The sequence below is a fragment of the Passer montanus genome, unplaced genomic scaffold (assembly GCF_014805655.1).
Source record: "Passer montanus isolate IOZ18808 unplaced genomic scaffold, ASM1480565v1 scaffold9, whole genome shotgun sequence".
Classification (NCBI taxonomy): Eukaryota; Metazoa; Chordata; class Aves; order Passeriformes; family Passeridae; genus Passer; species Passer montanus.
In genome coordinates this window covers 3,258,968-3,286,063 of record NW_024374367.1, presented here as the reverse complement: position 1 = coordinate 3,286,063, position 27,096 = coordinate 3,258,968, and the positions used below count along the sequence as shown (strand labels likewise).

The 27,096-nt window shown below is 44.9% G+C and overlaps 2 protein-coding genes across 2 annotated transcripts in view; both read right to left on the bottom strand.

The window, feature by feature from the left end:
* The window catches only part of USP4 (ubiquitin specific peptidase 4), a 34,260-nt gene extending 12,070 nt beyond the window's left edge, over positions 1 to 22,190 (bottom strand). Inside the window, exons 1-14 of the mRNA XM_039734201.1 lie at positions 22,050 to 22,190; positions 21,280 to 21,701; positions 21,005 to 21,162; positions 20,639 to 20,769; positions 17,104 to 17,230; positions 15,362 to 15,507; positions 15,118 to 15,179; positions 9,839 to 9,982; positions 9,085 to 9,202; positions 7,761 to 7,934; positions 6,999 to 7,157; positions 5,963 to 6,187; positions 4,353 to 4,436; positions 3,891 to 3,985 (exon numbers count right to left, since the gene is read on the bottom strand). Coding sequence (XP_039590135.1) covers positions 3,891 to 3,985; positions 4,353 to 4,436; positions 5,963 to 6,187; positions 6,999 to 7,157; positions 7,761 to 7,934; positions 9,085 to 9,202; positions 9,839 to 9,982; positions 15,118 to 15,179; positions 15,362 to 15,507; positions 17,104 to 17,230; positions 20,639 to 20,769; positions 21,005 to 21,162; positions 21,280 to 21,701; positions 22,050 to 22,190 — 2,186 coding nt within the window. The remainder of the gene's footprint in view (positions 1 to 3,890; positions 3,986 to 4,352; positions 4,437 to 5,962; positions 6,188 to 6,998; positions 7,158 to 7,760; positions 7,935 to 9,084; positions 9,203 to 9,838; positions 9,983 to 15,117; positions 15,180 to 15,361; positions 15,508 to 17,103; positions 17,231 to 20,638; positions 20,770 to 21,004; positions 21,163 to 21,279; positions 21,702 to 22,049) is intronic.
* A 3,586-nt stretch (positions 22,191 to 25,776) lies between these two features.
* Positions 25,777 to 26,762, bottom strand: GPX1 (glutathione peroxidase 1). Its single transcript, XM_039733909.1, has 2 exons — positions 26,477 to 26,762; positions 25,777 to 26,370 (listed from the first exon to the last, which is right to left on the bottom strand). Exons 1-2 carry the CDS (start codon positions 26,717 to 26,719, stop codon positions 26,020 to 26,022), a joined length of 594 nt encoding a protein of 197 aa, XP_039589843.1. The 5' UTR covers positions 26,720 to 26,762; the 3' UTR covers positions 25,777 to 26,019.
* Positions 26,763 to 27,096: the final 334 nt, after the last annotated feature.

The window sequence follows — 27,096 nt, the reverse complement described above, 5'->3', positions numbered from 1 at the left end:
CAAGGTCATGTTTAGAGGGTAGCAATGAGAGCAAGGAACACAGCAACAACTGGATGGCAGCTGCTCATGAACTCAGAGCCCTGGGGCTTTGTACTGCCCTACCATCACCCACTCATTCTTTGGATTCTCAGAGTCCAGCAAACAACCACAGATGATTACTAAAACAACCTTGGTTTGCTTCTGCCAGTGGAAGGGAGGAGTGCTTCTCAAGTGAGGAAACTGTTACACCTTAAAAAAATTATTTAAGCAGAAGGGTGCAGTCTTCAGTTTATCACAGCTTCTCTCAGAATTCACTCAGTGTGGAAGGAATCACAGGAAGAGCAAAAGAAAAGGCCTGTGAGCCTAGCTCAATTCAGAGACCAGGCAACAAAATCCTTTAAAAAAGGACCTCAAAAATCAATAGGACCACTGAGCCACCTGTAACTTCAAAATCTAAGTTTGGGAAATGCACACAAGTTTTGGGGAAATATACATGAGAAATGTCTGTTTCTGAATATGCTGTACTGATTTAACTCTGTTTTGGATAGTTTTTCTCTTTGTTTTCTAAACAGTGGAAGAAACTTAGCATCTAACTGCAACTACTCAAAACAAGGAGCAAGATATACACATTACAGTTTTCCCACAGGGAAGTCTTGCTGGTGGACATTGCTGGGAAATAAGAGCACATGATGAGTATATAACTACTCAAAACAAGGAGCAAGATATACACATTACAGTTTTCCCACAGGGAAGTCTTGCTACTGGACATTGCTGGGAAATAAAGAGCACATGATGAGTATATACAAGGGACAGGATCAATAAAACATGAATTAGGAAAAGTTCAAGCACATGAGACAGTGAGCATCATTTAAATACAAGAGACACTTTGATTCTAGAAAACATCTTTTGCTTGAAGAAAAAAAATTAACTGATGGTACTGAGTTATATCCCAGGTTGCATTATCCATCAACTGGAAGCAGATCTACATTAAGAACATACCCTGCAAAAGGTGCCAGGACTACCAGATAATCCCTTTCAGTTTGTTTTTCACACTTGATAGCTGACATAGCTCTCACTTGGCTTTACTGCACTGAGCCCAACACCCTGAAGTGATGCAGCTTCCCTATTTGATTTATAAATAAGCAATGCTATTAAAAACCCATCTGCTCTGTAACTCCTATTTTCCTAGACTCGAAGCTGGTATGTTTTAGTCTTACCACACAAGGCCATTAACTGATTCAAACAAATCTTAGGAAAAAAATTAAGCTTTCAAAACATCCTAGGCAAGAACCTTCCAGAAGGATTCTTCCTTTCTTAAAAAGCAACTGCTATCTTTTCAGCCCAATACTCAAGAAAGCATTCTTAAGAGTTTATTTTGTGCTAATACCCACCAGTATAAACGTAGTGCAAACAAGGGTTTGATGAGTTAGCATGGTTTATTGAGTCTTTTTTAGATTATTTATTTAAATTGTGAATTTTGGGTGAATATACTGTAACTGTAAAACCCTACACTGCTGTACTTTCTAATAAAAGGCATCTGTTCCCCTTCATTAAGTGATACAAAGACAGTTTTCTTTCAGGATCAGCAGAGAGATGCATCACTCTCTGTAAGCAGTTCTACACCCCACAGCTCCATCACCAGTCCAGGAGCACCTTTTCCAAGCTGGACATTTCATGGACTATGCAGGCATACAGAGCATCCTCCAAGTCATAAGCAGCAAGTCTTTTCCTGTCACTCCTCCAAAGAATTTGCCTCAATTTAAGAATAAAAAAATGCTTTTTAGTGAGAAACTCTTCTTCACTGACTTTGGGAAAATAAAATGTTTCTCAACATTTCAAGTGGAAACAAGTTTGTTCCTTAAAGGTGGAAAGTTTTGAAAGACCTGTTTTTTAAAGTATTTTTTATTCCTCTTTTTAATAAACAGTGAGACATTCGCAAGTTATCTAAGTTAAGTTGCTGAGATATCAGAAACTCCTGAAGTTATTGGCAGCAGCAGTCTGAACAAAAAATCACCACACACCACACTCCCCAGCCACACATTACACAGCACCTGCAGGAGGCAGAAACCTGATCTGCCAAGTCATTGCCCATCACTTCTGGCAGAAACCCAACAGCTTGAGCAGCACTTGACAAGTTCCTCTTTAACTGTAAAACCATCTTTTCTGGAAGATGCAGAAGGCAGAGAGGTGCATCCATAACTAAAAGTACATTCCCTGATGGAAAACAGGTTTTGAAGCTGGCAGGACAAAAAAATAATAGATGGAAACAAAGTGGAATTAAAGAACTTTCAGACTATTCTAACCAGTTATTGAATCATCTTGGAACACCTAACAGCAGACCTTTTATAACCAGGCAAGGCAGGTAGATTGCCCACACTGGAAGTAATTATGTATTTGCCTTTAAAAAACTTTCCTCTTTATGAACAAATGTTGCTCTACTAGGTTTTTTTTAAACAAGACTTCTTTCAATAAAGGAAAGCTGGTTTTTAGCTGAATTTAGAATATTACTTTACATATCTTTTTCCTGGCAGCATTACCCATTAAAAGGACTTGCTATGAACAGCTTTTTCCTAATTCTTGCCCTGGTGCCTGGATTCTTGCTCTCGCCCCTCAGTGCTGAAAAGATCTTGGAGGGTGTACATGGAAAAACAGGATTTGCAAAACTTCCTCCTGCTACCTCTCCTCTTCCTCAGAAGGCTATTTTTAACCCAGGTCAGCTCACTCACTGTGACTCACAGCAGCACCTCATTTACAGTTACCCTGCACATAAAAGGAAGTGGCAATTGCAAAGGAAAATACACTTGGAGCTGCAGTTCAGCCAGTGCTTGCCCCACACCCCAGAGCAGACCTGATTCAGACATAGCTGTTTTCTGTGGAGGGATTTACAGTATGTTATGCCTGTATGAAAGCAGGGTTTTTTTGCAATTACCACTGTAATATCATGCTTCTTGTTTTTAAAATGTTTTACTTGCTGCAGAGACAGACAGACTTACAAATGAACACTCCACAAACAGATTTCACACAAGTCAAACGTCCCTCCCAGAGATCCCAACTGGTCACACAGCTGAAGACAACAACTTTTACAAAACTCCTTCATCACATCTCAGCAATAAGGTCACAACAGACAGCAGGACAAAAGAGCACCAGTATGTCACAGCATCCCACCCCTGAAAGGTTCACATGGCACCAGAGGATGTCAGTGCAGGTCTCCACACAGACCCAACAATTTCATGGCAGCAATATTCTTGCACTGGAATGTTCTCACATCTCAGCTGCAACAGAGGAACACGACTTCTGCTCTCCTCTCCTCACCAGATTTCAGAGGTGACTGGAAATATCTCACCCACCACACACATGCAGAACATCAAGCAGCACGACCAAATCCTCAGCTTTGCCCTCACAACAGTTTAGATACAGTGTTAAGCACCAATCAAGAGTTTATAAAAACCCCCAGCCAAGGTGCTCTAACAACCAGGATGGATTTTGGAATGACAGAGTACAACAGCTTAGACTTCATAATGTCCTAGTAATGGTGCAAAGCTTTTGGCTGATTTGGAAAACATAAGAACAAGCTTGAGTGAAACTAAAAATGTCAGTAAGAGCAAAACTGGAATCCAGATGGAATTATGTCCTGAAGAGGCTTGTAAGAAGTTCTAAACCGCATAACACAGACCAGACTAGAAGTTTATCATGACCCAAGGGCCATGCCCTCCTGTGTTAGAAGAGTATCAGCTGAACACTGCATAGCTGACCTGCTGATAGGAGCAATGCTGCATTACTGCTGAGTCACGCAAAAGGTCTACAAGAAGGTTTATGTTTTGTGAGGGGACAGGAACTGGGTTTTAGAACCTAAAACCAAAGCAAATGTTTTGCAGTATTCTTCACACATGGCATTTTTCCAGTTTACTCACACAAAGATGTCGTCTTTTGGCATGATAGGATTTAAACCTTCATCCATTTGGAAGATTTTGTGGAATCTGTGATTATACACGTCTGTCACCACCATCTAGGACAGCAAGTGAGATTTGCAGTGATTATAGTAAAAGCTTACATAAATTTAGACAAACTGCCTTTAAATTCAAGCAACAGTTTATTCCCATTCTCCATCACAATTGTCAGTATACCAATGTTAGTTGCACTTTACTTTTCTGTCCCTTATCTTAAACCTCTCTACTGCAATGGAACTATCAGAATAAATACTGACTATTTCATGCATCTTTTTAATCTTACAAGCAAAGAACAGCATTTTAACTTATTGCAGTTTTGTCACTAACCCATGAAGTTCAGCTTATCATCCATATAAAAGCTAGGCCACCAAAATGCTTCAAGAAGTACAAACATTTATCAAAATTACTGTCTGCATTTATTCTTACATTTTCTGCAGGAACACCAGAGAGTCTGGAAAGTGATTCACACAGATCCGAGATGGCCCCCATCATTGGCACCACAACCCGGTACTAGAAACAAATATAATGTTGTATTTACACCAGGAAAAAGAAACCCATACAAGGCAGAGAGCAAGAAAATGGAAATAAAAGTCTTAAAACTCTTAATTCTTTAATTTACAGGAGTTCTGCTGAAGTTAAGGTCACAACCACACACTTGAAGGTCTTCTGGATCTCAGCTTTGCCTTAGACAAAGCAGGGATTTGGAGGGAATGAAAGCCATAAACAGCCTTCTGCTGTGATCAGTCTCAGCAGTAGTAAAACCCAGGAACAAACAATCACCAGACACAGCAGCTTGCTTAGAACATAAAATTGCTGGTTTTTTCTGTGATAAAAAACATCTTAGAGCCATTCTCTTCAATGCCACTAAAGGTCAAGGCAAAAATCTTGACAGACATGGAAATACTGACAATCAGCTCCTCCAAAACTGCATCAGGACATCCAGTCACTCTCCCTGGGTGCCCCAACTTGTGCTGCTGTGACTGTGACGTGTGGCAAGCACAAGACTACTTTAGGGATGTGTGTATCCATCTGAAAATAAAGTGAGGGGCAAATTTAAAACAAGTCTATTGAGGAGGCTGAAAAAGCAAACATGTCATTTTTCTTGGGTTTTTTTTTTCTGCAAGAGGAATTATTTTTCAATTCTGTTTGAAATTCAGAGGCCTTACCCATTTAGAATCACAGAACCATAAAATATGCTGAGCTGGAAGGGACCCACAAGGACCATCAAAGCCCAACTCCTGGCCTGCACAGGACACCCCAAGAATCCCACCGTGAGCCTGAGAGCATTGTCCAAACATTCCTTGAACTCTGACAGGCTTGGTGCTGTGACCACTCCCCTGGGGAGTGTGTTCCAGTGCTCAACCACCCTCTGGGTGAAAAACCTTTTCCTGGTATCCAACCTAAACCCCCCTGACTCAGCTTCAGGCCCTTCCCTCAGGTCCTGCCACTGGTCTCAAATGTGAGCAGGGAACTGCCCTTTGGCCTCCCTTTGTGAGGATGCTGAACACCACAAGGTTTCTGCCCTCAGTCTCCTCTTCCCAGGCTGAACAAACCCAGTGATATCATAAGGCTTCCCCTCCAGACCCTTCACCATCCTCATAGCTCTCTTTGGACAGTCTCTAATGATTCATTAGAGTCTGTCTTTTTTGTATTGTGATGAGCTAAACTGCCCCCAGCTTTTGAGGTGAGGCTGGCCCTGTGCAGAGCAGAGGACAGGCTGGTGCTGCTGTGCACCCCAGGGCACAATGTAAGTTACATCTTTACATTTTGCAAGCACACTGCTGCTTTCAGGGAGCAGCACATCACACAGGTCATCTCACCACAGAAAGCCATTTCCAGCTGACCATGACCTTAGTTTCATGAGCCAAGCCATTTTATGAAGTCACTTGATTCCACATCCCAGATTTTTCACCAGAACACCCATACTACCTCACTCAAACTTGGATATCAATATCCTTCAGATTACTTTAAGGGTCTCAATTTTAAAATCTAATAGAACTCAGATGACTTAAATTTCTGTCTTCAACATGCCTCACCTGGACAGGTCTGCGCTGTGGGTCTGCATACACCAGGGTAACTTCCATGAGACGATCCCTCCTCAGGGGCAGTGGCAGAGTTAAGTAACAGAAGGGATCAAAGGTCACAGAAACTTTAGAGCATTTGGGACAAACAAGGGTAGACTTGAAAAGACCATGAAAAATATCCACAATGATGGAATCATTCCTCAGCCTATGATTCTCCCATGCCTCTTTTGCCACCTCCTATAAAAACAATTAAAAAAAATATTAGAAGTTATTTCTTGCAAAGATTGCTGCAGTGGGTTGAGCACCAGGACCAAAGAAAACTTGGAAAATTGATACTGATAGGTCAATTTCATAGGGAAGGGGCTCTACCAGCATGTGTATGTCGAGCATGACACACTGGGATTTCTTCTCAGTGAAATTAAGGCCTAGTGTCAAGTAAAATTTAATCTATCTGTTCTAGCTGAGTTTGATCAGGTATTCCTTGGTGCACACAATGCCAGAAGCATGAACAGAGCTGAGGGGACATTGGCAGGATCACATGCTGCTCTTCAGGACAATCAGGTATGCTCCACTCTCCAGAAGGAATGGAGTGCTGCCTGTTGCTTTGGAAAGGCAACTGCAGTTACAGCTCTCAAGAAAAAAACAGAGCTTTTTGTCTTGGAAAATGATGGCCATGTTTCACAAAGACAGTCTAAAAGGAGACAAATTACAATTCCTTGAAGACCTTCACAAGACAACTTATAAACTCCTTACCAAAGGGCATTTGGCATTCATCTATTCAGGGCAATCAGAGGCTGCTCTTAGCATGAGACTTTTAGTCTCAAGAAGAAAACTGAAAACAAGAAACATTATTGGGCCTCTATCAGGTAAACCTCATAATTACTTTTCTCTGTTTAGGGAAAGTGCCACAAGGCAAGACAAGGTTGTCCTGTGCCAGGGACACTGCTCTGTGGGAAGGATGTTTATGTGGTCCATGAGCAGGAAGGTCAGGAATTGTCCCAGAACCCAACTAAATGCCCTGGGAATCCTTAAGTAAAGGGCACTGTACCGAATCAGGTCTGCCATTGGCATCCTTCAGCTCCAAGTAGGGCTTCTTCTTCACTCTGTTCAAATCCTCATGCAAGCCATCGAGCAGAAAAGCCAAGAGCTCCTGGGAATCCTGCTGCTGGTATCCTGAGAACTGAGGAGCAAATCGCCCAACCTGTGTCTGAAACACGAAGGCAAGAGGGAGGGGACACAAAACACTCAGCTTGTGGCTTGGCACAGGTCAGCTCACCACCACCTCCTGTTGGCAGCAGGACATGGTGAACTGGATGCTAATGCAGGGAAAGGTGGCAGAACAATTTCCCCAGCTACTTTCAGTATTTCAGCAGAAAGCAGCTCTTCACACTGAAGCAATGAGAACATTACACCAATAAACAAAGTTACAGACAAGGGGATGCATTTTGATGTTCACTCCATAATTTAAATGCTTGGAGTTGTAACTTGCACACCTTTTCTCACTGACCAAAGTTCGCAGCTGGCAATTCATGTGACCTTGCTTAGTTTTGCAGCAAAGACCATTCTGATTCATCTGTAAACAACCCTCAGGCTGGGAGGATTTATTAAGTAACATTAAAGAGCAGCAGCAAACTTTAAGGACACTGCTCACTGGCAAGTTCCTCCCTGCACCCCAAAAAGCATTCATAAACAATGAAACACTGCAGCAATGTCCTTACTGCCTTCACAACATCAAAATATGTGGCAGGCACATTAGCTTTCACTGTTTCTTCTGCCCCAGAGCTGTGCTACAGGAACATGACACACTTACTTTGAACATACGTGGGGCCACGTGGGACTGTCTCCCAGACCACATCTGTTTAATGAGATCTGCATAGGCTTCTGCGATTTCTCCCCTCATCCCCAGTGGGTTGTTCTGATTTATTTCAGCTTCATATTTATCTTCCAGGAAGTAGTCAGTCAGAGGAGGAGTATTGCTCAGGCACTGAGAAAGTATTAAGAAAATTAATTTACTGCACAGGACAATAGATTTGTGTGACAATGAAATATCAAAACCAACCTTTACATCAGAACATGCACCAAGGTAACAAAACTGGTGAGACTCAGAGCTTGTTTAGGAAAACAAAGAAAAAATTAAGGCAGAAATCTGCATTTGAAAGGCTAATATCTAGAAAATTAAAGCATAATGGTAAATACAAGAAAGAAAGTAATTGGTCCTTAACATGACTATTTTGCATGATAAACTAAGACTGAAGTACATTTGATTTAAGTCACTTGGATAATTAAAAATTTTAAAGCTGTCTCTTAGCTAAGTCCAAGAGTGGCTTAAGGTTACCTGACACAACTGAAAATAAAGTCATGCTGAACAAAAAGCAGGGCAGCCCAAGTTTACTGTGGTGTCCTGAATACCACGTGCATAATGCATTAGTTATTTTAAGACCTGTTCCAGATTTCAAAGCCATCACAGAGTGATTGAAGTAATTTCACAGCACTGGTACCACACTAGAAGTTTTTCCATTCCTTAAATCAAAGTTCATAGAATTTGTCTCATGTTTTGTTTGAATTTCTTAGAAAAACTACCCCTAGAGTTTTTGCATTATTTAAAATGAACAAAATAATCCAAAGAAATTAAGTTTAGAAGTAAATAAATAATTATTGGCTTTGCATCACTGTGTCAACCATAACACCTTGCACAATGAACCTGAACCCTTCCTGTGGCTTTTTATGCTCCTAATTTTTCAAGAATCTTTAACACAGGACCAGAACTGCATGCAGTGACCTGCTCATGTCACTTGTGCAGCCCACACAAGTCTAAACACCCTCCACATCAGCCCATTTTTGGCAGGGCACACCACTAGGACATTATGTTAGTCAGGCACCTGTTCAATACAACTTCCCCTGGCCATTTCAAATGCCACATATTTTAGATTCAGTCCCTAATACTGTAATATGTTTTACAGTACTAATGAGCTAAACATAAGCCAAACTAAACATGATTTTTTGGTCTATTTTTGAGGTGTAGTCTCCCCATGGAATCACATTAAATATTCTTTTCTTTTCACAGATTTTAATCCAGAATATGTATGAAACTGATCTTTTGTTTAATTCTAATGAGGGTTCTTTCTAATTCTTACCTGTAATGCAGAATTCATGAAGCAGGTGTTTCCAAGGTTACTGAGTCCACAGAGTCCAGGTTGTGAGAGGGAAGCACTGTCCCTGCAGTTGTAAGAGTTACAGACAAACCCAGAACCTCTGGAAAAAAAGACAATACAGTGAACTCCACAATGAGTTTGTCGAATCCCACTACTACTTAAAAGTCACATCAAATACAAGTCAGAAAACTGTTTACTGAAATTTCTTAACCAGGCTACCTGTTTCTGCTGCTTCATAGGGGCAAATGCTGAATACCAGGAACGTGAAATGTACGTGCTAACTTTGGAAACATTAATCCTTACAAAGTCTATTATTTATTTATGGCTCATAACACATTCATTTCCTCTGTCTGTAAGTAAACAGCACACTATCCTAACACAGCAAGAGTCTATATAATACACTTGAAGAAACAATAAGAGCATTATGATCTGCACCTGGAAAGGCTTCTACCACAATGGCATATAGACAAAAGAATATAATCCCTTCCCTCATAGTCTGAGTCACCTCAAAACACAGGCAATGCTCTGGCAGTTAGTAAGCTCTGGAACATGCACTGCTTTTGCAAGTCAGCAAGGAACAGCAGAAGGCAGTGGTTTCAAAAAGCAAAGTGTGATAAACAGGCACACAAGAGTAGTAGAACCCCTCTAGGGCACCACCACACTCTTATACAGGCAAGGATGCATGGGATCACTCACATGAAGGGTGACAAAACAAAAAGAACATTCCTGCTCTTACCCCCTGCCCAGGTGGGAGCTGTTCAGTCCATAGGAGTTACTGCTATCACCATTAGTAATGACAGAAGTGGCAGACACTGAGGAATAAGAACTTGCTGATGATTTTGAAGAGGTAGTAAAGTTTCTGCTAGTTGCAGTGCTTGATCTGGGAGAAAGGAAAAAGAAGCAGAAACAGTGCTACTACTTTTTTTATCCCCAGCCCCACCTCCCACAAAACTCCAAGGACTTGCTGAGCTACAGTTAATTACCCCACACAGAATTTACTCCTTTAATGTGTTTGATCACATTTCCAAACAATTGTCTGGAACAGAAACATCAGGGGAAAAGTACCAGAAGTAGGAGCAACAAATATTGCTTAAAGGCAAATCTGGGTCCCAGACAGAAATAAGAAGCAATTCAGTGTGAGTGAGAGGGAAGCAAGCTTTAATTTTATGAGTAAACCACCTTGAAATAAGCAAGCAAACCCCCTCAAATCTTAAGACCAGAGAACACTGTACCTGCATTAAAAAGTGACCAGGACAGGACATCCCTACCTGAAACTCAGACCATCTATTCAAACACAACATTAATCAGGAAGAAGATAACCAATAAGGCACTAAAATTTATCAGTGTCCTGTCACAGACAGTTCCATTAAAAAAAAAGGCAAAACCACAAGACAGTACTAATTTTGACACTAATTAATTTTTCTATAGTAAGAGTTGACTGGGATTTGGTCTAATCTTTCCATCTCTGCCCAAATAAACACACAAAACCAGGAGTAAAACTGTGCAGGACACCAACAGCCACACAACAGTGGTCACTATCCCCAAACCAGAGCAGAGAGCCAGCAGAGGATAGGGCTCTCAAGCTTCAGCTTGTCCATTTATTCTTTTTTATTGCAGCCCTTGTTTTCAAATGACACAAACTAAAAATGCATATTCATAGTTCAGATGGTACTAAAAAAAATGTTCTGGAAAACTTCTGTGGGTAAAAAACTATACAAGAGTGAACAAGCCATAAAGGCCATGACAAGGCAGAACAGCTGGACAGCCTCAATGGTTTGGAAATATAATAGCAGTAAAAAATACAGAAGTAAACAAGTTACAGGAGGAGCTTCCAGATCAAACTGGAAAACCCCAAACACAGTCAAAACCTGAAGCACTAAAATCTACACCAGCCAGCACAACAAAAAAGTATACAGGAAAGTATCCTAGAAAGAATGAGATCTACCAGAATAACTGAGAGAACCTTTTCTGGGACAACACACAACATTCTGTCATTCCATGCTGGAGATGGAACTTCAAGATTACCTGGACACCAAAGTAATATCAGTGGGAAAGCAGAAGGTCTAGACTATACAACAATTATCAGACTCATGTTCATATGTGTGGGTTTCAAGGGTCAAGAATAAAACAATTTAGATAACAATAGCATGTAAATCCATTAAGAACACATTTTAAAAGTGGGAATGAATTATCTAGAAGCAAAGGGGAGAAATCTAGAAAATGCTACACTTGAGAACTAAGCATCTCTCTGCTTGATACATTTGATTTCTCAGAAAGAGAACAGAGAAACTCAGAAAATCATATGAAGAAAATCTACTGGTGAAAAAGGAAAATGAGGACTATCTCCTAAGGGATTTCAAGGTTTCCAACAGAAGCATAGAGACAGTGTTTCATCAAGAGTCACATGGCAACTAAAGAGTTCCAAGTACTTCAACAGCATCCTACACAAACAAGAAAAAAAGGCTAAGAATTACAAAGAAGATAAAAAACAGATCAGAAAGTAAAGGTAAGACATAAGTCACAGAGTGGGGAAAACTCTACCCACAAAGTCACCCAGGATTTTGAGCAAGGTCCAGCTAGAAAACTCGGAAGGTTCATGTAAGCAGCAAAACAACAAGAGAGGTTAAGAGCTTTCCATGTGAGATAAAAAGAACAGAAACCAAATGTATTTGGGAAGAGAAAGAATTCTACATACTCCTACATTTTAGAAATTACTCATCTATGTGTAACTACTGAAGAAAGGATTTCCTAAGGACAGCTGCTTCTCCTCATTTCTCACAAGATGCTACAAAGGCAGCCACTGATTGCAGGTGAAGGGCACAGAGAGCAGCTAAGAAAAATATTTTTCTCTGAAAGTCTCCCACTTTAAGCCTGGAAAGCCATTATTAATGACCCCACAGTACTGCAGGCTCTCAGAACTGCTTCATTTGCACACAGTGACAACAGTAGACCTGGATGCCAAATATTTATCCCCAATGCTGCAGAAAGGGTTTCTGTGCAGACTGACAGGTCAAAGGCATCTGCCCCCTCTACTGCCACCTATCCCACAGTATGTGACTTCTGCTCCCTCATAAATAGAGGTCCCAAGACCTTGCTCTGAAGTAAGAGAACAAAGTTATTTCATCTTTGAAATTTGTGACTTGGAACCTTCCAAAATGTTCTGGCCCACTCAGTGTGTTACCACTGAAACCCAACTTCATCTTCACAACACTGAAGCACATTGTCCCCACCTGCAGGTAAAGACAGCTGCTTTGTCCTGCTGCAAAACCTGTCCAAAACCCACACAAATGGCAGGTGAGGAGAAACTGGAGACTTACAGGGCAAAGAGGATAAAATAAATCACTCTAAGTCCATACGGCTGTTATGCAGAAAAAACTCCTAAACTAAACAACTTGAAAAATATTCTAAAATGTTTTCAATTGTTTGAAAGGCACACACAAAAAAAGTGTTTCAATTCAGCTGAGGCCACCTTCAGAGCACAGAGTAGAGTCAGTCCTCCTCCTTTACACAACCAGTAATAAAATAGTGATTTTGTGACAAAAAGTTTTTGTCAGAGGCAGATTAGCTGGTATTTTGCTCAAGTGACAAAGCAGAGGCGGTAATGGATGCTCATTTAGAAAGTTCTCACACACAAAAGCCTCCATAACTTATGTTACATCCTATGGGGCCCTCTGCAAGCCTGGCATCTGCTGCAAACTCAAGCACTTCAAAGTCAGGGAATAAAGATCTGCACACAAAATATTTAGCCCACTTGCCAAGGGGGTCCTCTGAAATCACACAGTGCCACAAGTAAACAGAAGAGCTGGGAGAGGAAACAGCAGGCCAAAGAAGCAAAAGGTATTTTACTGCTGCATATTGCAAAGGAAGAGAGATAGCTACCAAGTAGACACTAAATACAACTTCACTTCAGTTTACAAGTACAATACCTGATGGAAAATGTGTTATTTTTGAAGAACTAACACAACTTCACGTTTGCCTTCACTAAGAAAATTATATCCAGGATAAAAAAAAAAAGTGTGCTAGGGCTGAAATGAAATTCTGCTAGTTCAGGACTTTATTCTGGGAGTCCTGTAAGTAACAATTTAAAAGTACTAAATTCCACAGTCGTTTATATCATCTCCCTTCAGAAACAAAGTATGCCTCCAATTTTGTAATTCCTAGAATAAGTATAATCCATTCCCTCTTCTGAAACTTTGTCTAGAAGTAAAAGCTGTTTCAAACTACAGTAAGAAGAAAATATTTTGTTCTTTAGAGAGCAGCAAACCAACAGCAGTAGCCAAGCATAGGCTGAATATACCACCCAAGGACTGCTGTGGAGTTTAAGAGCATTTTTCCTGTAAAATGTCAGCTAGATTGATGGCTGGGGAAACACAAGGACAGCTGCCAAACCTGTGGAAAAGCTATTTCCTCTGGTAGGGGGCCAGTGCCTCTGACAAGCAGCAAATGGTGCAGAAAAATCCCGAGGACACAGAGCCACTCAGCCCATGGTCACTCTGCACACACCCTCTGTGAGCAGGAAGGAGAGGAACTCCCAGCTTGCCAGAACCTTTTGGCACTTGGGCAGTGATGCAGGTGCTCACCATTTCTCTGCCACCAGCAGAGAGCTCTACATTCTGTTTGGCTCATGTCATCAAAACTCTAAATTTGGGGAAAACTCCCTCATAAGCGTTCAGTAATAAACTGGTGCAGCCCAGAAGAAAAAAGCTCCAAATATAAAGTTCTCCATGTATTTTCTGGAGCTGAGAAATAGAACACTGAAGCAAAATTTTGCCGAGATAGGATGAAGCACAAGACAAAGTACAAAATAACATATAATCCTTGTAACACTTGATACACTTCTTTCAGCTACCATTATCAGCATCAAGTCAATTTCACAAGTTTCGTAAGTAAATATTTTTATTTTTTTCATTAGAAAATAGCAATCTACATACCAATAACCACTTTCATTCATCTATCATGAGAGGTTAAATCAAAGCCTTTACATATCAGAGTAGGTTCTGACAAAGGACTGCTCTGAGGCCTGAGAATGCTACACAGCTCCTTTTCAGCTTTGCTTCATGTGGAAACAAAAGGTTATGACCTGGTCTTGCACAGCTGCCTCTCCCATACTGACTTCAAGTGACATGACACTCCTACAGAAAGTTCACTGTAGTAGGTATGATCTCTCAAAGTACCATTTCAGAACAGGCTTCACTGACCTCTCAGTGACCTCTCAACTCTTTAAGTTTAACGCTAGTTTATCTTGATCTCAAATAAGATCATTTGGCATCAAGTTCTGTAAGTGAACTATACCGTACAGAAAAACATTTTCTTTATCAAGTTGGATGGCCCCTGGAATGGTACCAACTAGGCATCAGAGAGGGAAAGTCATCAAATTTTACTTTCTGTAGCAGGACTTGATATAAGCAGTTCCTTATCACTGCAAGCAACTTCCATTCTATACCATTCACTCCATACACAGAGTATTTCACCAAGCCCTGCAATTACCCATCTCTTCTCTAATCAGACAGCACAGAGGGAATCTGTCACGTTTACAGGCTTCTGTAATTGTCTTTTGCTGGTCAGCCATTTCTATAGCTTTTTAAGGGGGAACTACCAGAACTCTGAGCAGTCACTACTGGCAGGTTTGGGAATACACTCCAAGATCCTTTCTGTTCTGCAACAGCAAAGGACAGATTATTTGCTTCACTGTGCAGTGTGCAGAGGTAGCTTTTAAAGCACACTAGCTCAACACAAATAGCACTTTTGCCTCCTAAGCACTATAGAAACCCTAAGCTATTTAATCCTTATACAACCTGTTTGAAACAGGCTTTAAAACACACTCTTGCTAAGAAACCAGCAGCAGAACCACTGAAGAATATTTATATTTGAGATTTTCTCTCCTTGAAAATAACCAAAACAAGGCAAGCCACAACAGCCAGCGATAACCAGGCTTTCACAGAGAACATGTGGTCACTAAAGCCTAGCAAACAAGCTGCACAAAATAACAGAAACCTTTAGAACATGCTTGCTTACTTTGCCAGGCAATGCTGTCCGGGCCACGTGCCATCTTCATTTTTCACTTCTATTAAAACAACCTGAAAGAGAGTGCAGGTAATAAAGGTAACTGCAAGTCTGTCACACATTTTGCAAAAGCATTAGCAAATCCCATTGTCAATGTTTGCTCAAAGTACATAAAAGCAAGTGGAAAAAAAATACACATCAGCAAAAGCACTACATTAAACAAAAAAAAAGATAGAGAAGAAGTTATGGCCCTTACCTGACCCTGATAGAGCCCTGCATCTTGCACTGTGCTATCCATCTTGCTGAGCTGCTCGTAAGTGTTACTCATATACCTGTTCCATAGCCTGGTTTCCTTCTCAGCTGGGATATTGAATAGTTTTCTCATTTCTTTCTCAATGGTAGCTGTTCAGGAGAAAGTAAAAACAACAAAATTCCTAAAACATGAGTGCTTTTGGAAAAACACCAAGACATTCATCCAGCAGGAGGTACACCACTTATCCTTCAAGATTCTTCAAGAAGAAAACATATCATGGAAGTTATAATTGCTCATATAGTTTGTAAGTCTGAAAAAATTAAAAACTTCTGTTTTCAGTCATGTATTTGACTGTCAAACCCTCAAACCAACAACATGCAGAACACTGAGAACTTTCTGCCCTAAGGCCAACTTCTCTTCATCTGAAAATACAGGTTCAAGTTTTCAGTTTCCACTGTCAAGTTGTCCATAAAGAGCTGTGCTGGTTTTGCATGGCCTGCTCTTTGGTAGTGGGGGAGGCCACAGAGGTGGCTCCTGTGGGAAGCTGCTGGAAGCTTCCACCATGTCCAGCAGAGCCAGTCCCTGATGCCTCTGAAGAAGGACCTGCTGCTGGCCAAGGCTGGGCCAGTTAGAGAGGGTGGTAACATCTGTGATGACATGTTTAAGAAGAAAATCAAAATAAACTGTGCACAGTTGTTTCCTAGTCAGAGAAGAGGAGGAGGTGAGAACATGTGAGGGAAACAACACGGAGACACCAAGGTCAGTGGCACAGGAGGGGGAGGAGGTGCTGCAGGTGTCAGAGCCAAGATTCCTCTGCAGGCCATGGGGAGACCATGGTGAAGCAGCTGAGCCCCTGCAGCCCCTGGGGATCTATCCACAGCCCCAGGGGATCCACAGGGGCTGCAGAGATCCACCACAGCCCCAGGGGATCCACAGGAGATGCAGAGATCCACCTGCCATGCCTGGAGGTGGCTGTGATCCAGCAGAAGCCCCAGTGGAGAGAGGGCCCTGCTTCAGGCTGGAGCAGCCTGTCCTTGGAGGACTGCACCCCGTGGGAAGAGAGACCCACAGTGCAGCAATTTGGAAGGACTGTGTGCCCATGGGTGGGACTCACATTGCAGCAGTTGTGGGAGGAATGCTGCTCATGAGACTGGACCCACACCAGAGAATTCCACAGGCAACTGTCTCCCATGGGAGGGACCCCATGGCCTCACAGGGGAAGGGTTCCTCTCCTGGAGCAGCAGAAGAAAACCTCAGATGATAAACTGACCTAACCTCCATGCACTGTTGGTGGGAAGGAGGGAGGGGCTGGGAGAAGAAAAGGTGTTTTTAAGGACTTATTTTTACTTCTCATTATCCTCCTGTGATTCTGTTAGTAATAAACTCACTTTATACCTCTAAGTTGAGCCTGTTTTGTCCTTGCAGTGTTTTTTCCCAGTCCTTATCTCAACTCATTAACCCTTCATTAATTTTCTTCTCTCCTCTGCCCAGCTGTGACAGGGGAGGGTGAGTGAGCAGTTTTTGAGGGTGCCTGGCATTTGGCCAGTGTCATACCACAACAGATGCTTTTTTCAGTTTAGTAACGTAGATACAGGACAGCTGATATTCAGCATTTTTACATGTGAAAAATATAGCAATGAGAGAGAGAAAAGTCAGATTTGCTCCAGTCTGGAGGTTCAGGAGGGCAGAGATTATCTCCTGAGACAGCCTCAGAGCACAGCTTCATCTATCAGAGAACCACTCACCAACAGTATCTGCCTTGCTGAAGTGGCAGCTGACGACATTGTCGGGATCGCTGCTCTCGCACAGCTTCAGCTCCAGGAGATAAACCTCCACCTTGTAGTGCTTCACAAACAGCCCGTACTCCACCACCTGCACACAGGGAACAAGCAACACCAAGCTGCAGAACTGAGCACTCCTCTGCAGCACACAGGTCTAAACACTGAGAGCCTTTTGGACTATTGAGAGTCAAGCCATAAACTGAACACTGATTTGCTCCTAGATTCAGTCACCAGCTTGTCTGGGGGGTTTTGTTTGGTTTTTAAAACAGGAAATCCCAGTGCAAAGTTCCAGAGGTCAGCTGAACTGACCACTAACCACCATGAAAAATACTTGATAACACAAAGCATTCTAGAAGAGAATTACCTTTTGCCTCTAGTCTTTGGTTAAGTTTTATAAAACAATTAAACCAGGCTGGAACACTGGAGCAAAATCTCTTCTACCAGAAGACAGCAAACCAAAGCATTAATTTTTCTGCATGGTACACAGAACCTGCCTCATTACTCTCTCCTAGCAAGAACAGAAAAGTACCTCTGAAGTTGTTTTGATGACACTGCTTTATTTCAGAGTACTTTTCAAATCAATTTTGCATTTGAGAGAATATTTCAATAGGTACATTTACTCATGCCACTAGCTTCCAGCATATTTTTAAAAAAATCTTCCATAAAAATGGACAACATTCTTCACCTAGAGATCATAAAACACATTATGCCAGGAAGAAAAGCACATTTCACAGGCCAGTTATGAGACAACTGCAATGTAACAGGAAGAGTAAGAAAAAAAGAAAACCCTCAATTCTCTCCAGAGTGCTTGGCAGCTACAAAGCCTCTGAAACTGAGACCATATTTCATTGAAAAAGCTGGTATAATTTTAAGAGTAACAGTGAGAGGCATTTGGACAATGCCCTTAATTTGTTTTAACTTTCAGTGAGACCTGAATTGGTCAGGAGTTGGACCAGATGATTAAGTCCCTTCCAACTAAAATATTCCATTCTATTCATGAGACACCAGACTTGGTATGATCTACACCTAACACATTACAGAAAAAAACTACCCAGCTTTGGAAAGAAACAAAGACTTAAGACCTAGACATATAGTGACAATTCCACTAAATTATGCTTCCATCTTCTGAGGATTTTTGCTTTTAGAAAGTTGTATTAGATATGCAAGGTGCTTTAAGGGTAAATAATTAACAAACACATTTGGAAAGATCTTCAGTACTTTGCTGTTACAACAGAAAGTAAAGCCTCCTGTTTAAACAGCTTCTTGACAGGCAGAGCAGACTTCTTTTTAAGAAAGAAAAGAAGCCAAGCCAAAAGTTTTCCATTTATTTTTCAGAATAAATGTCACTAAATGTGACTTCCTGTTCTCCAGTATTCTGTAGTTAGAAACAAATAAGAGACATATTCAGAAATGAAAAGAACTCTTTCCAAGAAGTTCCTGATCAGATCATTGTGTCCATTAGGATGGAGGAATGGAGTCTCTAATCACCTGCAGATGTCTTTTAAACTGCATCTGACCAGCTTCCTTGTTCTCTGCCAAAGCACAGCTCATGTCATGCCACTGGACAGCAATCTCAGCACAACTCAGCTGCTGAGGAAGCACATTAATAAACCTTCCCACAGGACTCTATAGATGACTGCCCAGAAATATGGTTTGAGACAACCAAAAGAAACCTGAACCACAAATAAATCTAGCCTAATCCTCCTGTACTTGGCTCTGATCATCAAACACAGAGATGGAAGAAATATCTTTTAAAACCATAAAGATGTCTGAAAATTGCTTCCCAGATCCTACTTTTATGGATATTTCCATGTCTGAATTACAATTGATCCATCTTTAGGAAAGTCTTAAGGCACTCAGGACCACAAGTTTAAGTGCTTGACTTTTAATGGTGTCTGGGGAGTGCTGTAACCAGATCCTGCCCACATCCTACTCAGGTGCAGCAGTGCAGCCTCTGTGTCTCACTGACCCACTGGATTTTTGTAAGATGCTGTTACATCCCACAAACCTACTACTCTGCTATATTTCAGCATCTTCTTAAATATAAAAACCCCCTTCAGTTACTACAAAAATCAGGTTAACAACAGAGACTGACAGTTTCATAGCAATTCCAAACTTGAAAAGTTTACTCTTAACTAGACCCAGAATAACCTGGCATGGTCAGGTCTGCAAACCAGCACAAGCTCTGAGCTCTACCCCCTTGGTTATGGCACCACTGAAAGCAGCACCAGATACCACAGCAGAAGAAGGCCCATGCAGTTAAGCCCAAGTGTTTCCCCAACAGCTCCCAAATCTCTTGTCAACTTTCAAATTTTCAGGAAAGGGAGTGTGCAGTGACATGCCAGGTTTGTGACAGCAATCAGCCAGCTCACCAAGGAAAGCTGCCTCACTTGGAGAGGCACTGATCACTAAGAGTACCAGTTCTCCCTCTCAGCACAGACCTGCAATCCCTCAAGATGCTACATGTTTCTCAAAAGCCACATCTCCTTCACATGCTGCAATTATTTTCTCCTCTCCTACTTCTTGCTTCCATGGGAGTTCTCTCTACTCAGCTGAGTGAACTGAGGTAACCAGGTGATCCTGGGTTAACTCACCAGTCCTGAAGACATCAGAATTTCTTACTAGGTGCAATTTCCAGCCCACACTGAATGAAAACATTCCAGCACTTCCTGATCTTACTTCCCTTCTGGTGCCACACTTTGCTAGGTCTTGCACACCTTGAAGTAACCCTTACTTACAACACAGTGCTGCTTAAACATAAGTGGTGTTAATTCCACACATTGTATCACCACTCTGAGTAGTGATTAGTTTTTTAATGAGCCCCACAGACCAGCATTGCTCAATTTTGTCAGTACAATTGGCTAAAACCAAAATAAAAACAAAAAACCTTTTACCTATACACATTCAAAAAAAAACAACTCAACCAACCAAAAAAACCCAAACAAAACAAACACTTGCCAACTTCACCTTCCAGATCAGATTACATGTTCAGAATGCATACCTGACTGCATTTGCCAACCAAAAGTAGGATTTACAGAACAAAACCACATATCCATCTCTTTATAAAGATTTCAGAATCACACAACTTTGGAAGAGAAAACAAAAATCAGCTTAGACTCCAGAAAAAGCCTCTAATCCATCTGTACTAAAAGACTCATTCTGTCCTGGAAGATAAACCAGTTTAACCAACAACTTACACTCGTCCACAAAGCAATATAAAAGCACTGTACTAGTCCAAAGAATCATAACCTGAACAAAATTCAGGGTTCTTGCCCCAAATAAACCATCAACTCAGAACCGCCGAACATTCAGGCATTTTGGCTGAAATACAGGCAAGTTGTTCCTTCAGACAAGGCAAAACGACATCACGTTATTATCTCCAAAGAGCTGCTGAGAACCCTGTCTTAGCTGACATCTGGCAAAATAAACCGTTTAAGTTTAATGGAGATGAAAAACTGAAACCAGGAGGAGGAGGAGAAGTTGATTCAGCCGTACTTACTTTCCTCACAATAGGCTGCTGCCCGTCTATACAGCCGTACCACGCTACTAGTTTGTTCCAGGCTTCGGTGGGCACCAGCACGTAATCCAGCTCATCAATGAGGTGCTCTTTCAAACTCTGCGTTTGCGGATCTAAAAGGGAGACAGACGGCAGAGAGCAGGGCATCAAACAGCACCTTTTATTCTCATTCTCCAGCCCCAGCAGGAACTGCCAGGACTCCAAGGACCAGCAGCGCAGCCAGGGAGGCAGAGCCCGGCCGGTTCCCTCGCGCACAGGGCGGTGCAGCGCTCGGGCCGAAAGCGAAAGCAGCGCGGGGAAGTTCCCCGGCCGAGCCCGAGCCGCGGCCCCGCCGCCCGCAGCACTCACCGCCGAACAGGCCCGAGTTGTCGATGGGCCCCGGGAACAGGCCCGCGTTGTCGACGGGGCCCGGGAACAGGTTGGGATCGCCGGCGCCGAACATGTCCCAGGTGTCGAAGCCCACGTACTTCTTCCACTGCTTGAACCACCGGCTCTCCACCAGGTACCTGCAACACACGGCACCGCCCGGCGCGGCCCCTCAGCGGCGGCGCGGCCCGGCCCGCAGGCCCCGCCGCCCGCAGGGGAGGGGGACGGCCAGGGAGGGGAGGCGCGGGCGTGCTCACCAGGACTCGCCGGGCCGGAGGGCCGTGGCGAGGAGCGGGCCCAGCTCGGCCCGCTGCTCCCGCGCGCGCTCCGTGACGGGGTGGGCGGGGCCGCGCGCGCGATGGCGGCGGCCGCCATCTTGCGGCGGCGCCGTGAGGGCGGTTGGGGCGTGGGGCGTGTGAGCGCCGCTGTGGGGGCTGCGGGAGGAGCCCGGGGGGCAGGAGCGCTCCCCCCGCGGGGATGGACCCCGTCCCCGAGGGAGCTTCGGGGTGGAGAGGCCTCCCGGGCCAGCCTCTTTGAGTCCTCGATAAAAACACTTCTGCGAACGCTGTGCTCCCTTCCGCCTCTGCAGCGGCACCAGCCCAGCCTTCCCCAGCCTGCAGGGGGAGCCCGGGGGGCAGGAGCGCTCCCCCCGCGGGGATGGACCCCGTCCCCGAGGGAGCTTCGGGGTGGAGAGGCCTCCCGGGCCAGCCTCTCTGAGTTCTCAGATAAAAACACTTCTGCGAACGCTGTGCTCCCTTCCGCCTCTGCAGCGGCACCAGCCCAGCCTTCCCCAAAGCCGCCCAGGGTGGCTGCTGCCAGCCCGCTGCTCTGGGCTCCAGACACCGGGTACTTACTTCACTTTCTCAGCAAGAATCTCATCCCTGAATTATGGCTCAGTGAAGATCGGACCCAAGCTGAAACCTTTAGTTCTTCATAAAGATTTTATTCTTCTCTCTCTCTGGCAAAACTGGTGGCAGAACCATTCGGTTGGACTGTGGTTTCAGTTTTAGACGCTCCATTTTCTCACGTGGAGCACACTGCTGAGGGCGTTGGACTTCAGATTGTTGGGGGAATAAACGGGAGAACAGGTGTGCGTGACCGACTGGGGAGAGCTCGGGAGCTTGGGCACTGTCTCAGGAGAGCCAGGCACTGATCCCTCCAGTAGCATATCCTGTCCTTGAGAAGGAGGGCTCTTGGGAAGAATTCAAAAAAATCTGCCTTAAACGGATGTACCAAAGAAATGCCTTTACCTTATGTGAAAAAGGCAGGGGTGATGTGGACGTGCTGTGACTGCCTGTGCCAGGAGCGTTGTGGCAGCACCGTGGCAGGTGGGCTCTGCCAGCCTGGCACTGCTGCAGCAACCAGGGAAACGCGATAAAAGCCTTTTATCTTCCCGACAGCAGGGCAAGTCCATTCAGTTAACACTGAAAGAACCATTTTCTCCTTCCAGTAAGAGTCGAGTGTTGTTGCTTCAGTTTTTCTCAGAGGGCAGGGCCCCTTGGGGCTCTAACACACCCTATTATGGCAAGGCTGGGTGTGTTTTTAAAATGAGTCAGCTATTCTGAGATAGCGCTTGTGGCTGACCTCACTCTGCTAATGAATTACTGACTCCTCATAGAAAGTGTGGTAAACAATTAAATGGTTTAATTCAGGCCTTTCTGATTCAGTGCAAGAAAATTACATTGTTCCAGTTTCACTGTAGACAGAGGTGTCTGTGTTCTCCTGGCTCCTCAAGCACTTTCCTTTCAGCCGTGGACTCCTGCCCTGATCTCCAGCTCATCCCGATGGGTGTGCAAGTGGCACTGACAGCAGCAAAACCCCCTCAAGTACCACAGGACTGGAGGCAGGTGTTCCCAGCCTGCCTTATAATGGCAATGATCAAACACAGAAAGCTGCCAAGGAGAAAGGGAATTTAAATAGCTGAAAGAAACTTGAAAAGGCTGAGTAAGAAAAGTCTCAGACTCAGGCTGATGGCACTTCTGTTGAGTAGACACTTCTGAACACCACATCTCATCAGCCAGGATTTCAGCAGATAGCCCAGGGTTTGGTGGGCAGAACACCAGGGAATCTGGGAGAGGGAGAAAGGGCCAGGAAGGATAATTTTTCTTGGAACTAGTTAAGACTCCTGACAAGTTCAAATCTTTGAACTTGTTTAAGTATTTAAGAAGTTGGCAGCAACTATCAGCAGCTAAAGGGGGAAGAATCACTGGGAGGGGGGACAAGTAGGGGACAAACTTTCTAGGAAGGAGAGAATATTTGATACTTTGATGCGCGGAAGAATGGAAAAGCAGGAACACTAACAGAGGGATTAAGTGTTTGCAATTAAAATGTAGTGTAGGAGTGACAGACAGGAGATGTTGAAGGGACAACATCCTCAAGCCACAGAAGCAGCCAAGTGTGCTAAAGTAGTATTTATTTTAAGGTTGCCCTCTGAGTCAGTCTGTTTCTCTCTGGAATTACAGAAATAGAATTAGGCTGATTTATAATCCCTGAGGAATTGCCTGAGATTCTTCATGTCTCCCCTCAGCACAGAGCTGCTGCCTGTGGTGAAATGTTCCCCTCCTCTCATCACAGCACCAGCCAAGGTTTGGGTGTGAGATCTGTGTAGGGACCGTGCTCCACTGTCCCTGTCACCGCCAGGGAGCTCCAGCCAGTGCTCTCTGTGCTGCAGCCCCTGGACCCCAGAGCCAGCTGCTCCGGGAATGCTGAAATGAGACTGGGAGTAACGAGGCTGGGCAGCTTTCAGCCACGCTGCCGAGTTCCTGCTGGTGAAGAAACCTACACTGGGTTTCTTCATTTTCCTGCTGGCATGGCTCATTTTTGTCCTGGAATCCTGTCACTGTACTGCTGCTGGCACGGCTGGAGCTGTTACTTTGTTTTTCTGCTAGCACAGCCCCAGCAGTCAGAAGGTAAATAAATCCCTTGGCAATAGGCACAGAATAAGAACAGTGCAAGGTGCTTTTCTGACCAGGGGGCTCGGGGAGAGACCTTTTTTGGCATGATGGAGCTGCAGCAGGTGTTGGGCTCTGCTCCCTGTAGCTGTGGGCCTTGGCCAGAGCCAGAGGCTGGTTAGGAACAGAGGAGGCCCCACTCAAACGCTCGAGTTTGGTGACTCAGGAATGAGGAAGTGCCACAGCTCACGTTGAGAAAGATTTTCAGTGCCCTAGGTTTCTGCTGCTCATGATCCCCTGTACTCTCCACCTATTTCAACATCCTGCATTAATGAGGGAAGTAGAACTAACTGGAAAAATAATCCCCTACACCATGCATCATCTGCTGCAAAGCTTCAGTAGCTGCGGAAAACATCCTGTTTTTTTCTATGAAGCTGTTTTGGGATTTAAGAAATCCCCCGGCGAGGATTGTGCAATCTGTGTTCAAAGCTCGATGACTCAGGGGTAGCAGCAAGCAGGGTGGTGCTGGGGAAGGTTTACCCAGTCTCTCCTCAACCTTGAGGGATCCTTGGATGTAGGTACAGTAACAAAGCAACTGTGAATTTGTGACGTGAAAAGCTACAAACAAGAAAAAAAACCCTACCAAACCCTCAAATCCTGAGTGTTTTTATTATGAAAACAGTGCATGAACGCTTGAAAGTGTTATGCCTTCCCTTGGAGAGCCCAAGTTTTCAGTCTGGGTTAGGATTCCTCAGTCCCACACCAACTTTATATGCAGTGCTACAAGGCCTTGTCAGGAGTGGCCTGCAATGAAAATGTGCTCACAGAGCAATTGAAGGAGTGAAAATTTTCCTGTAGGAGTTGAGCTACTGGGCAGAAGGATGGCAGGTGAAATTTGGCACAGACTCATGAGTTCCCATGGGAAACCAATCATAATTCCAGTTGTTTAGCAGCAGCCTGTAAAACCAGGATTGCTGAGCAGGGCCAATATGTCAGAAGTATTACTGAATCACAGAATCATTAAGATTAGGAAAGACCTCCAAGATCATTGGGTACAATTGTAGCACCTTCCCATTAAGTACTTCTCAGTTCCGTGGTTGGCAGGAGTCAAAAAACTGTTACGGAAGAAGTGAAAAGAAAATATTTCCTGGCAGATCTGCACTTGGGAGTGTCAAAGGGAAACACGGACACTCTGAGGCAAGGCACAGTTCCCATGGGCCAAGTAGCTGAATGGGGTGGTATTGCACTGGGAACATGAACAAACTGGTTTGTCACATGATTCCCTGCATGGTGAGGTGCTGGGGATGCACAAAGTGGCTTTGGGTCTCATGGAGGACTGGGCAAGCATGTGAGGATCTGTGCTGGGCCACCACTAATGCAAAATGGGGTAGAGCCAGTGAGGGGGCAGTGGCTCTGGGACAAGGGGAGGGACAGTGAGTGCTGCTCCTGGTCTAGGTCCCCCCAGGCTGCAGAATCACTCATGTCCCTGCCCCAGCAGTTATTAGCCTGTTGTGGCCTGTTGCTAGTAGCCACACTGGGAATTCAGCCAGTGTAAAATCATCCCCAGGCCATGTGCCAGTGTGTTCCCTCTGCACAGAGCCTTAAGGGAGGTCCAGTGAGCACTGGGGCAAGGTCTGTTTGTTCCCCGCCACCCTCCCGCTCTGCCAGGCTCGTTACACACGAGGCAGGACATGGTACTGATTCACAGCTCGCAGAGCTCCTGCCCTCGGTTTAGTTCAGCCTGACGGCACAGCCGTGCTTGTGGCTCCAAGTCTGCCCCTGTGAGCACCCACAAGGGCTCATGAACAGGTAACAGACCCACCACGTTTTACCCAGCTCACCCAGATTTATCAAGCCACAGCCTTAAAGAAACTACACAATTTTTATTCAGAGAATCACAGTGAACTACTGAGACTCACAGCTGCTTGCCCTGGCATACCTTCCCAAACATTCCCGTGCAACTTTTGAAAACATCAAGCACACTTCAAGGATTTGGAAGATGCACCATCACAAGCAAAATCTGCACGAGACATTGGGATTTCTGCCAAAGCAGCGGCTCCCTGCAAGAAAAACAGCCAAAAGCAAGGGCAAAGGGCAGAGAACTTTCTAGGCAATCTTCTGCAGAAGCAACTCAATGTCGTCCTGGATCTTGATGGTCTCGAAACTCCGGCTGTAGCGTTTGAAGGGCACGCCGTCGGGGCCAATGAGGAACTTCTCGAAGTTCCAGGCGATGTCATTGCGGCAGACCGGGGACCAGATGATGTACTGCGGGTTGGTCATCAGCGAGGAGGGGTCGTCGTGCGGGTAGGGCAGCGCCTCTTTCAGGAAGGTGAAGAGAGGGTGCGCGTTCTTCCCGTTCACCTCGCACTTCTCGAACATCATGAAATTCGGCTTGAAGCCCTTGCCAGGACGAACGTGCTCGAGCATGGGAAGGATCTCATCGTTGGTGCAGTTTTCCTAAGGAAACAAAGGTAAACCCGCCCCGAGCACGGCCTGTGAGAGCCCGGCCGGGAGGGGCGGCTCCACCCCGCTCCCCGGCCCCGCTCCCCGCTCCCCGCCGTACCTGGTGACCGAACTGGTTGCAGGGGAAGCCGAGGACCTGGAGCCCGCGGGGGCCGTAGCGCTGCTGCAGCTCGTTGAGCTGCAGGAAGTCGCGCGTGGTCGTGCCTCAGAGCGACGCCACATTGGCCACCAGCAGCACCTTGCCCCGCAGCGAGCCCAGCGACAGCGGCTTCGCCGCGCCCAGGGGCTTCGCCGACAGCCCCTCCAGCCCCGCCGCAAGCCCGCCCGCTCCTGTCGCCGCCATGGTGCGCAATGCCGGGGGAGCGACCCCGCTCCCGCCGCTGCCTCGCTCGGCCCGCCCCGAGCCGCCTCCAGCCCCGCCCCGAGCCGCTCCCGAGCCCGCCCGCGCCTCACGGGCTCGGCGGGGCGCGGGGAGCCCGCCCGGGCCTGCCCTGAGGGGGCTTTGATCAGTGAAATGCGCAGAGCGGGGTGGTTTTAAAACCACAGCTAGCAGGGAGGTATCACGGATCCTCGGAAACTCTGTGGAGAAGCAGTAAACACAGAGTGGTCCCAGGAGTTGCAGCCTTTGTGGTGACACGGCCACCCGCGTCCAGGGGTGGCACAGTGCGGCACCAAGGCTGCAGCATTCCCGGAGGATACCACTGCCACCGAGCATGGCTT